This window comes from Anarrhichthys ocellatus, unplaced genomic scaffold (assembly GCF_004355925.1).
Source record: "Anarrhichthys ocellatus isolate YVR2014 unplaced genomic scaffold, GSC_Weel_1.0 scaffold57, whole genome shotgun sequence".
NCBI lineage: Eukaryota > Metazoa > Chordata > Actinopteri > Perciformes > Anarhichadidae > Anarrhichthys > Anarrhichthys ocellatus.
Genome location: NW_022280087.1, coordinates 1533616 through 1546115, shown reverse-complemented (window position 1 = coordinate 1546115; position 12500 = coordinate 1533616). Strand labels below are relative to the sequence as shown.

The 12500-nt window shown below is 40.4% G+C and overlaps 2 protein-coding genes across 4 annotated transcripts in view; both read left to right on the top strand.

Moving 5' to 3' along the window:
• LOC116396598 (uncharacterized) overlaps positions 1-7502 on the top strand; it is a 25056-nt gene extending 17554 nt beyond the window's left edge. For 2 of the 3 annotated variants that reach the window (XM_031871292.1, XM_031871291.1), the window contains exons 6-9: positions 1491-1538; positions 1772-1885; positions 4253-4342; positions 6696-7502. In XM_031871292.1, coding sequence (XP_031727152.1) covers positions 1491-1538; positions 1772-1885; positions 4253-4342; positions 6696-6803 — 360 coding nt within the window. In that variant the 3' untranslated portion in view covers positions 6804-7502. The remainder of the gene's footprint in view (positions 1-1490; positions 1539-1771; positions 1886-4252; positions 4343-6695) is intronic. The other variant, XM_031871294.1, reaches the window with a different exon arrangement.
• Positions 7503-8946: 1444 nt separating this feature from the next.
• Positions 8947-12487, top strand: LOC116396601 (dynein regulatory complex subunit 4-like). The gene is made up of 4 exons (XM_031871298.1): positions 8947-10363; positions 11146-11235; positions 11305-11502; positions 12350-12487. The coding sequence occupies exons 1-4, from the start codon at positions 10337-10339 to the stop codon at positions 12422-12424; spliced, it is 390 nt and encodes a 129-aa protein (XP_031727158.1). The 5' UTR covers positions 8947-10336; the 3' UTR covers positions 12425-12487.
• The last annotated feature ends 13 nt before the right edge of the window (positions 12488-12500 follow it).

The following is a 12500-nucleotide window of genomic DNA, read 5'->3' as shown; positions in this document are numbered from 1 at the left end:
TGGGCAACTCCGGAAAAGGACAAAGTCCAACCCCTCTCCAGGAGCTTGGTTCCAGAGCCAATGCTGTGTGTGGAGGTGAGTCCAACTATATCTAGGTGGTACCGCTCCACCTCCTGCACCAGCTCTGGCTCTTTCCCCGCTAGCGAGGTGACGTTCCACGTCCCTAGAGCTAGTCTATGCTGCCGGCGATCGGCTCGCCCAGGCCTCCCGCCTGACCCGCCGCCCGGTCTGCATTGCACCCGACCCCGATGCTTATCCCTGCGGGTAGTGGGTCCACAGGGTGGCTGCTCCATGCTGTTTATTCGGGCTGAGCCCGACCGGGCCCCATGGGCGAAGGCCCGGCCACCAGATGCTCGCCGACGAGCTCCCCTCCTGGGTCTGGCTCCGGGAGGGTGCCCCGGTTTCCCTGGTCCGGGCGAGGTGACTGAAGTCTGTGGGCTGCTTTTCATTGGGGTCGTTTTGAACCGCTCTTAGTCTGGGCTCTCCCCTGAGACCTGTTTGCCTTGGGAGACCCTACCAGGGGCTAATGCCCCGGACAACATAGTTCCCAGGATCACTGAGCCACTCAAACTCCTCCACCACGTTAAGGTGGCGATTCGCGGAGTCTTAACCTTGTGTTAACTTAATTCAGGCATCTAACCAAAAAGTATTCACAAAACCCATTGACTTTGAGACAGAGTAACAAGAAGTGCAAAAATGCTTAGTCATGTCTGGGTTTCACGTCTCATTCCTTCAGCTTTCTATAGAATATATAATGAGGTATGGCCTGTATGTAGCCTGAGAGATGAAAACCAGGGCAATAGAGTCCACTAATGAGTCCCTACCAGACAATCTATGGTCCCCACAGCAGCCGCTGCTCTGCCATTTCTTATCTTTCCCCTGCTGTTGCTTGTGTCACTTAGTGCTGATTTGGAACACTCTAATTAACAAAGACATGCTCAGGATCAGTCAGCTGATTCGAAATGCTCCATTTTGGTAACGTTTGACAGTGAAGGAATTAAGAAGTGATCCAATAACACCAGAAACGCTCTGCTACTTCACCACTGAGAAACTCATTCATGCAGCTCAGTCAGAGACACTTGTATGAAGGAATCCACTCTCCAGAAGAATCAGAGGACTCTGCTTGGAGGACTAATCTACCCTGAACAAACGCATCCATGAGCATTAATTCCTCAATTAAATCAAGGGAAACAAGTTGCCCATAAGGAGGTGGGTAGTGTGATAGAGGGAGCTGCAGCAGCATGAAGATATGATATGATGGCCGCTGTGTAAACTTGCATGATTGGACGTGAATGAATGAGCTGCCGAACTAATATAAACTACAATGAATAAATACATATAGCTGAATTCATGGCCATGTGTCAATCAGTAGATGAGGCAATCCACAGAGCAATCACTGATCCCTTCCTAGAATCACATGAATTCATAGTTAACACTACATGTTGTGGAAAAAAAAGACCATGTTTCTTTGTCTTTACTGTCCACTGCAGCAACATTGTTTCAGGAAATGCACCGGGCTGATCGAGCAAAAGTGTAAAGTAAGTGATTGAATACTGTTACAACTAATACTTAGGTCAGATAGGCTATGCAGTCTTGTCTTGTAGAGTGCATGGAGTTGACACATATGTCTTTAAGTGATAGACAAGATATTCTGAGTGTTTTACACTTCTATTTGTTTATGTTATCAGTGTCACAGTAGGAAAAACTTTGTTTCATTATACATACTCTTCCTGTTTTCTCACCTTATATGCTATTGGGTTTCTCTGGCTAGCTGTTGATTGACGGGATCCTGGGGACGCTGGTGATTTTCCTGGTGCTGGAACTGTTGATTTGCATCACAGCCATGCTGTTTGGACTCACTGTCCTAGCTGCTGGTGGAACCCAGGTGAACTCTCATAAAAAGTATCCAAATAATGCAGGGCTAAAGAGATGACGTAAGATAGTGGTAAATGGGGTGGCTCAGCAGATATTTAGTTGTAAAATGACAGGTAAATTCAATAAGGGGTTTGGATACATGGTAAACTAGATTAAACAGTTTGCAATAAGTAAAATGTGGTTGAATGGAAAGGACTGTATAATTCTACTGGTTCATAAAAGGTGTGGCCACCAGGGGGCATTGATTAGAATGCACTCCAGACAGCATGTTCCTTTGAGAGGTTTATTGACAGTAGAAAATACTGGAACACACTGGAACAGATATGAATGAAAATAATTAGTAAAATCTATATATAAATATTGTAACAGGTTGTTTTATTTTACAGGTCTACATTGCAACATATACTTTACATTTCAGCATAGTGTTATTGTAGATAACTAAGCTACAGAATGGCATGAACTAACTAGCAAACACCAGATTCTGCACTCTATGCATCCATAAATATTGGCAATCTTACACAGATTTAAATATTGCCTACATTTTGCAGAGAACAAGGAACTAATAATTGCCTAAATTAGGCACTTACGGCTTGAAGGCAAAACCACCATACAGCGGTAGTTTTATATTAAAACATACAGGGACAGAATAGAGGTAGTAATAAACGTTTTTGGGGAATACTACACTCACCATAAAACAACGAACGAGAACGCAATATATTGGACTAAATTGCCGTGCAGACTAACAACAATTTGATGAAATATAACAAACAAGCGATATCAGGCTTACTTACTGCATGTTTGCATGCACACAGTCTTGGAAAGGAAAGCCCAGAACAGGGCACATATAACAATATTAATATATTTACAGACACAGTAGTGTTTTTGCGCGGGCACTCTCTTCAAAACCTATTCACCAACCTCAATGACAAAACCACCATTAATATACAGCTGTCCTATTCTGTAAGTGGATGTCTGCTGTCCTTCACGAGCAAGGGAGCATTGTGCGGTTCCTGCTCGGCTGCTTCTCACAAAAATTGAACCTCAGAACCAGGAGGAGCAATGCTGATTCTGTCCTGGCTGTGGAATAGTGGACCAGCTCTTGACCCATGCAGGTCTGTTGCAGGGGTCATGGGAGTTTGCCCATCCAGTCAACATGTGTTTTTTGGACTTCTACCATGTCCTTTGGGGAGTCCTGTTGGACTAAGGGTGTGGTCATTGGTGCGGTATTGTGTTTGCTGTGTGAAAACACTATATATACCCCTATATAGATATAGATATATAGATATAGATAGATAGATTCATTCGAATTCATACGCATTAATTGACGCTGACAATTATTTTATAGCGCGTTAACGCATTTTTTTATTTTGAAAGTCCATGGAGGAAGTGTAGATAAACAAAAGCAAGACAAGCTAACAAATCCACAGAGAAGTGGATACAAACTGCAGCCGGTTAGAATACACAGCGTTACAACGTGCACCAGCTGTTGCTCCCTGGAGACAACTGGACATCGCTGCGGTAAACTCAGCAGACACATACATGTTAGTGCACCTATATGCTGAAATTCACGGTAAACTCATTCAAATGGCACAGGTCGGGAAAGTTAGCGGAAAGATTAACGTGAGACAACATCCGGTTTCTTCAGACGAACATCCGGTTTTCAGAATAAGATGCCAACAAAGTATGAATTATATTCACATTAAGTATAAAACATGCTGCATCTCGTGAGTTAAAGGGAAAATACACCTAAATTGTGGGTAAAGTGTCTTTATTCTTTGATCGCTGGGTAACCATAATTACCTTGGAGTTACAGCATTATATTAATGAACAGTAGAGCTGCATTCACATGCTCTGACTGTCATGAAGACAGACATTTTCGCTGAAACGTGCTGAAACATTTTATTCCTGTTGCACAGCAGTGGAACGTTTCACATACAGTCAGCACACTGAGCACAGATAGAACTGCTGCTGTGTAAAGGGAATACTGCTGTTAAAAAGAACCTTATCTGTTTAAAGTGTTTGCAAACCAAATGTTATTGCCCTTTTGTTCATATAGCAGTACATTTAAAATAAAAGTGCGCAATACACTACTTTTGAATTCATTATTAACCATAACAATGCGAAAAATCCATGTGATTAATCACGATTAAATATTTTAATCGTTAAATAAATACTTGACCATAGAAGTTATTATAAAATGCTTTATAATGTATCATGATTATTTTTATAAAGAATTATGAATAATTGTTAGTGCTTGTAACTATAATAATACAGTTCATTATAAATGTTTATAATGCATTATAAACATTATTATATGACATATACGAAACTACAGTACTTCGAAGAGCTGTAAAATGTGTTTGCGTGTGTCCTGCAGGCTGCCACCCAGAGACCTGTCTATCCACAGACGCGCCCCCCACCTGTTCCAGCTACGCAGGCTGCTCCAGCTGCAGCCGAGTCATCTCAGGTAACAAACACTTTGTTAAGATCCTATTTTTGGTATGTGTGTGTGCGCGTCTATATACAATTTTGTTTAATGTCACGGGGCATGGTGGTGGACTCAAACGCAGACCAGAAGTTGAGTGAAATGGAATTTAATAAACACTTAACTTAGAACGTGAACACTACAAGAACACACAGGGAATCCAGGGACGAGACAAGAGACGAGGGGGCAAATCCAGCAGGACGAGACAGGGCAGGCAGACGTGGGAAAACCGGGAACAGGCGGGTAACACAAATAATGATGACTGGGAGGCAGGGGTTTAAATAGTGGCTAGAACAAGTGAGGAGAGTTGTGCTGATGAGGGAGTGTTTGATTAGTGATCAGGGGCAGGTCAAGGGAGTTAGGCTGGTGCTGAGGGAGTGGCTGACAGGTAGAGTGAGGAGCTACAGAAAGAAATACACAAAGACACAGAAGGCAAAGCCTGATCGTGACATTTAATTAAATTAAAATATTTAATATTAAATGACACCTACTCTGTCATATGTTTATGAAGTGTCCTCCACGCCATACTGCACATAGTTCCATAGCCAAGGCTGCTGTCAATGGCTTGCTAGAAAAGTATGGTGCACCTTTTCGAAAGTAGTTCTAAAGCCATAGATTGTATATTTTAACAAGCCTGCGTTTGACATAAGAAGGGGTGCAAAATCTGAATTAAATCACATGTTTTCTGATCTAGGCAGCACACAAAAAACTGACTGGGTTGTCTTATTTCACAGTTTGTGCATTGGTAGGCACCAGTGGCGGCTGGTGACTGGACTAATTGGGGAGGACAGGAGAAAATATACAACCGACAGTGTCATGTTATTTTACACTATTTGGTTAATTGTCTGTACTACATTGTAGGTGACTACGAGCAACTTTCCAGTAGTCACCGAGAGGCTAAGCGGGGGAGATTAAACTTGCGGACGCGCTGGCTGTAACGTAAATGACTTCCGGAATCCACTGGATGAGTTTCGATTGTTTATTTGTGGGCAACAAATAAACGTTGATTATAGATGGCATACAATCATAACTCAATAATTTGTCTAACAATGTGAATAACGTGGAAAAATAGCGTGAAATAGCGGTCAACAAAAAATAAGGCTCCCTCTCTCACCCCCTCTCCTTCCAATCCTTCCCCTCATCTAACTCTACTGACAGCTGATAAACCCCCATTGTGGCTATCCCCAGCACCACGTGACTCAATCACCGGAAGTGACGAAAAAGAGCATACAAAATGACACAGGCCACACCTGGCTCCTACATACATTTTACCAACATTATTGAATCTATAATTCTAAAAAGGTTTTTGAGAGTTGATAATTGAGAACAATTTATTTCAACAAATTACTGTTTTATATTTTTTATTTGCCTCTCAAAAATAGAGGTGGAGTAACCTGCTCTATTTTCTATTCTGATACCAGATACCCGAAAAATACACTTTTTCGGGTATCTGAAAAAGTGAGCATGGAATCAGGGGTATCTGCTATTTTGCGTTTTCTTGTCCTGCTGTTAGTTATATGTTTTGATTGTCTTTTTTTATATATGATGTAGTAGAGGTGAAATGCTGCCCGGCATCTTTTTAGGGCTTGTGGCTGGTGTGGTGGAAAAAAAACTATTCAATAGTACCGAGTGAGTCCTATAATACTGAATACTGAAAGAAGAAACATTGAGGAAAGAAGTTTGTCTTTAAAGTATTTATTCTCTGGCCAAAGAAGGCTTTCATCGTCATACAGACTGCAGCGCAATCAGCAAAGAATCCAGTGTCTCTCTTGCTTTTAAGCATCTCAGCACACAGGGTGGGGGGAACATCAGGTATTTACATTATCACAATTGATCAGCAGTTTCAAGCTCCTCCAGTCATCCCCTTCCTCTTCTGAACCTTGTCACACAAAGACATCTGTCTTTATTACCCTTGATTACCCCTGGCAACATTCTCTGGTTAAACTGCACCCCCATTTGAGTTACTCCCTCTTATCAAAGCAAAGGCCTGAGATAACTCATATGGTCATGTTACCACTCTCCACAATCATATGTCACATATATAGTTTTGTTCGTGAGTAAGGCACATAAACTAAGTCACAGTAGAAATGTACTAGCACAGGGAAAATTCTCTATCACACTGGACATTATAGTACCTTTAAGAGTGGTTGGGCCATTTTATGTTGAAGCACAGCAGAGTTTGCATGGAATCTGAGGTATCCACAGTAGGATTTGACCAGCAGTGTTTTCACACAGCAAACACAATACCGCACCAATGACCACACCCTTAAATTACCATTCAACATTTTTATATAATCTGCAAGATTACATTTTACTGCTATCTGTGTGTCAACAGGTGGCTGTAGTTGTGACTGAACCAGATTCAGAGCAGATGGAGGACATCTCCACCCCACCTACTGAACCCCAGGTGGAGCCGATAGAAGCTCTGACAACACAGCCGTGAACTCAGCACACTGCTCCCTGTGGTGTTATGTCATGTCAGTCATGTCAGAGTGTAAATATGGATGTCACCTGAGAAAAACTATTCCTGTCAGACTCATGGAGGTCATTAACATTTGGACCATTATAACATGACAACAAATCTGCTGGTGGTAGTAGTCAGAGGCAAGAATATAATAACAATTATGGAAACAATAAATGTGAGTGTCCCAACAAGTTATCAAAGGTAGTCATCCTGTCCTTTTACTTCTGGCAAGACATGAACACAGAATTAGTATAAGCACTGCACCTACAGTACAGTATGTTGTGTATATGATATGGATCAGTGTCACAATGTCAATGTATTCTTCAAATACTAAATATCAATAAAATAAGTATAGCGAAATATAAGTGTAGAGAAATAAAAATAAAACAGACAGCCTGACTTTCAGCTTGGAAAGCAGGGGGAAGGCTAAGATCTTGGTCAGCAAGAGTATGTAGTAGGATATATTCACAAATCTAAGAGTCTATGCACATTTTGTGTTAATTTGAGTGAAGGCAGATTTACTATTTAACTTTGAACTATTTAGCTTTTCTTGCTTCAAACATATTTGACTGTTGAAATATGATTGTGTTATGTGGTTATAAAACTAACCTTGTATTGTGTTTATGCTATTAAAACTGGTCTTAATGCCATTCCAAAATGAATGGATGCATTACAGCAGCCAATCTACTGTATAATGTCTATTTAATGTTGGTTCTAATATTTTAGAGCTATTCTGATTCAAACTTAAAGGAGTATTCCATTGATTTAGTACTTTCAACAAGTGGGGGACTCAAAAGAGGCAGTAAGGGATGAAATATTAGGAGTTTTAGTTCCTAGTAGAGTTGTCCTCCATAAACACTGTATCCTACATTTCCCATAATGCTAATAAACCTTCCCAGCCCTGTAATTAACCACTTTTTTTTAACTTCAGTCACCCTCTTTGTGGCATAATACACATTTTGTGGAAATAATAAAATGCATCTCTCTATCTGTTATACGTTTCTAGTCTTCAAGCCCAAACAACAATAACCCTGATGACATCACAATCTATTCCAGTGCTCACATATGTTTATGATAGTTTGTTTTTATTCTCAGTTGTTACCAGAGTGGAAAAGTTGTCCTTCACATTGAAGAGATGTGGGTTAGGGTGAAATCATATTCCCATAGGGTTATTGTTAATTGAATGCCACGAGGGGACATGTGCACACAGGGACCATATGTCTAAAATACTCTTAACCTGTAAAACCCTATCCCTATTTTTAGGCCTCTGCTCGAAAATTGCATACCCATACTAAAGAGTGTATTTCTCTAACTACAAGGTCTACTTTAATATGAAGATGGCACACAGCTCAAATTGAAAAGTTGCAGGTTCGCCTGAAAAAAAAAGCCCTTTTATTGGTATTCTTTCTTTGAAATGAGGCAGTGGTAAGCCTAAAACATCTCCCAAATCATAGCACAACATGTGAACAGTCTCTGCAAATTTTGACTTTGATTAAGTGAAGCGAACAAAGGTTTTAGTACAGAGGTAAGGTGAGGTCAAGCTAAATTGTCATTTTGGAACCAGCTGTTCCATTGTAATTGTATATACTATATAACTATATATTTCACTTGTTTTATCACTAATAGTGTTCAATCTATCCAAATACAGCAGTTTGGCATAATTTTGAGAGCCTGAATCCTCTCTGAGCCTGTGAACCATGGAAATGAGTGGGGGTAACGTGGGCTTGACACTTGAATACTGTGCTAGAGCATAAAACGCTGAGAATGTACCTTAAACCAGTAAAAGTGTGTAAGCATCAGATTATAATGAAAACACCATGAAACTGTGAAATCAACTGTCTTGTTTTGAAGAAAATCTTTGAAACTCTTCATTTTCACAAAATCCACTTTTGGCCTCTTCCAGGCCTGAAACGTCTTTTAAGAGCATAAAAGGCTGAGATTGTACCTTGAACCAGTAAAGGTGTGTAAGCATCAGCTTCTAATGAAAACATCATGAAACTGTGAAATCAACTGTCCTGAGCCAGTTTTTTGAAGAAAATCTTTGAAACTATGTTTACTTTCACAAAATCCACTTTTGGCCTCTTCCAGGCCTGAAACATCTTTTAAGAGCATAAAAAGTGAAAAGTGCTGAAAGCTGCAGATATTCATGAAAAAGACAAAAGACATACAACTGTGAAATCAACTGTCCTGAGGCACACGTAGTGTGTGCAGTCCAGCAGTGCCCGGCCAAACTCTTCGCCCCGTGCTGCAGCGCTCGGAGCTCCCCGCCCACTTGCCGGCTGATGGGTGGGGAGCTCCGGGCGCTGCGGTACGGAGCGAACGTCTGCACACACTGTGATGACGCAGAGCTGGTTGGATATCGGCAAAGATTAATTTAAGTGAGTTAGATCTCTTAAAATAGTTTGCCAACTGTCTAACATTAGCGGACCCAAAATAATGAAAAGTCGCGTAGTGACTCTGACAAAGGACCACGACGAAGCTCTCAAATCATTGGCGCATCGTCAAAGTGTGCTGATGAGTCAGAAATCTATGAAGGTACGAGACGTTACAGACTCACCACAGAAAGAAAACGGAACAGATGAGCAGAAACACAGAGGACGAACAGATTGAAATAAAACAAATGAAAACTTACAGGAAGTTTTTCAACAGGACCTAAATGTGACATGGTTGATGTAGTTTCACTTCATTTAGAGGCAACAGTGTTTGTACTCTAGATGGCTTACAGACAATGTTAAATGTTCACAGAAGACACATTTTCAAAACTACATATAGATAATAAAATGAACAAATGTGATTCATATCTTTTATATATATGTGTGTATATATATATATATATATTTCAAATAACTTTTTCACATTTTTTGGCCTTACAGTGAAGGTTTCCTGAGCTAAAAAAAATTCAAATTCACTGATATAATTATTTCGTATTGTTTCATGAAGATGTTTTAGCATCATCCAGACTAAATTAAATTATTTTTGTTTACTTGATAATTCATGAGACATTTTCTGAGAGATAGGTGAGGTTATGTTACAAAAACATATTTTTTACCAGCCAATCAGGGCTTTAAGACATACATTTTTCTCCACCGTCAACAATCACAGTTAATAAATAGTTATTATGCCCTCAAAGAAAAATTCCCTGGCTCTACAATCAAATTCACAAATATTCTTTATTTTATTTGGTTGGTATTTTTGTGTCACTTGAAAAAATCAAATCGAATTTGATCGCATTTATTTAAGATTTTTTTAGTTGTACTAATCGAGACTCATAAACTACTTCTACATGTAGTGAAGATACTTGAGTACAGCACAGCTCTCTTCAGGTGACTCTTGTGTTATGTGCCTCGTTTGTTGCTTGGTAGGGTGAACATGCAGAGGCGAAGAAGCAGGAGGCTTCTTCACCTCTTCTGGACAGAAATATTTCAGCAGCTCAGCAGGAGAACAAACGTCTGAGAGAGTCTCTGCAGGAAGCCCAAGAGAAGCATCTGGAGTTACAAAAACAGCGGCAAGACATGTCGCAGGCCAAGGTCAAGCATAGGGTGCGTTCACTTCACACCCGTTCAAAAAGCATCAATACACATTGAACATCACTATCCTAACTTGGGTACAAATGTACTGAATGAAAAGCTCACGTTGGTATTTTAAGTTGATGAAATCGTCTGGGATATTTGTTTATTTTCTGAGATTTTCAGGGTTTTTTGTCCATTAGTGTTCATTACTACCTGAGCTTAAAGGCAAAAAACTACATTATTTTAAGTTTATTTTAATACATTTGTCAATCTTTCACATTAGTTTCAACTAACAACTTAAATGTAAGGTCACACAGCATGGTGGACACTGTTGGACAGGGGGCGTGGCCTTTTTTCACCTCACCACTAGGGGTCACCATAGTCCGAATGTTTTAATCCTACATAAACAGCTTTTATGTCTCTTTTATGTGCTTCATTGGTGCTGCTATGAAACTAAATGTGTTGAGGTTCGATAATCAACCTCACATTTAAACTTTTGTAAGGCACCCGACGACGGCCGGTGTACCGAGAAATAACTATTCAATACTAATAATGACCCTAAATATTGATATTAAGTTCCATTCTTTGAATCTAAACTTTCCTTTATGCATTTTCCTTACATCTACAATACCTGGGTCACCTGCCACTTACTGTTGTTGTCTCTGACTATTTTATAGTTAAATGAATTATTTATTCAGCAGAAAGGAAAGTGAGAACAGATGAGTAGAATGTTATAACTGACTAAACTAAGAACATAATACCCCGAAAATCATACACATTTTCCTTGAAATTGCTGCTAATGTGTCTGACAGTTGGCGACTGAAGCTCGAGTGAAGCTCCGTGCTAAGGAGGCGAGGGACATGTCGATGGGCTGTTTGCTGCAGGAGCAGGCCATTGAGAAGGTAAACTCTCACATTGCACGGTTTACCTTCATTCGGCTCGACGGGTATTCATATTGTTGCTTTCGCCAGGTTCAGCAGGAGCGCAATGAGATGTCGAAGAAACAGACGGAGGCCATCTGTGACATGCAGCAGAAGAGCGGAATGAAGCACTTGTTGCTGGGCAGGAAAGTGTCAGCGCTGACCGACACTTTGGAGAAGAAGGAGGCCCAGCTCTACGCCGTACTCTCGGCCTCTAACATCGACCAAACTGCAGGCAGCAAACTCCAGGTATGTTTTTTCTTTTTCTTTATCCTCCTTTCATTTGCAGCAAATTAATCTTTGCACAACTTTACAAAATGTGCATTCAAACACTTGTGCAGGTAAGAGCACATTTGTCGAACAGAAGAAAGGCTCAAAACTACCAGCCTTTTAATAGCCAAGGGGGCACCACAGGGTTCTATTCTCGGTCCGTTATTATTTACCATCTACATGAACAATATCATCACTCCAACTCCGACCAATATCATGTTTTTATACAGAGGACAAACACTCCTGTATGCAACTCAACCCATGTCTAGATTACAGTCTACTGAATGTGTTTAATCCTCAAGAACATTGTTGTGCGTTTACATACAGCAACATCCCTGACTTTGACGTTGTTCAATCTTATAAATATCTCGGAATTTAGTTGAAACCTCACATGGAACAACTGGTGCAGACTCTTAAGATAAAAATGAATCTAGCATGTTTAAAGCATGTTCTTCCTCAAAACATTGTGCAATCTACCTGTGTATCATTACAGAATACACATAGTCTACTTGTGCTGTACTAAGTATATCACATCTGTTCTGGAACTGACTAGGACCCTGTTCACACCTGGCTTTAACATACGTTAAGCTTTTGATAACTGAACTGCCTCCCGCTACTTAACGCTATAGAAAGAATTACAAAGGACTGTTGTTCTTCTGGCCAACACCTTCCTATGATTCCTCATCAACAGGGCAAACTGCAGCGGACACTAGCATGGTTTTACACTTAAGGCTTGCAGTCATTCTCCTTTTGAATTAAGATGTTCTTTAAATATTTGTGTGTGAGCTTCAAGAACAACTCTCTGAAAGTGTTTTCCTGCTTGTAGGAAATACTGGAGTCCAAACAAGCCACCATCGATGCCTTGGAGTGCGACTTGGCTCAGGATTGTACGGTCAGTTAACTTGAAAGGGTTTTCACGCATTTATGAAATCATTGTGAGAGTGATCACAGTCAGCTGAATGAAACGTGTGTGTGTG

What these genes read in the sequence shown, in the direction of transcription:
- LOC116396601 (XM_031871298.1), top strand. Translation starts at nt 10,337, where the DNA reads ATGTCGCAGGCCAAGGTCAAGCATAGG. An exon ending in AGGAGCAGGCCATTGAGAAG is followed by an intron (nt 11,236 to 11,304) that starts GTAAACTCTCAC and finishes TGCTTTCGCCAG; the next exon opens with GTTCAGCAGGAGCGCAATGA. An exon ending in CTGCAGGCAGCAAACTCCAG is followed by an intron (nt 11,503 to 12,349) that starts GTATGTTTTTTC and finishes TCCTGCTTGTAG; the next exon opens with GAAATACTGGAGTCCAAACA.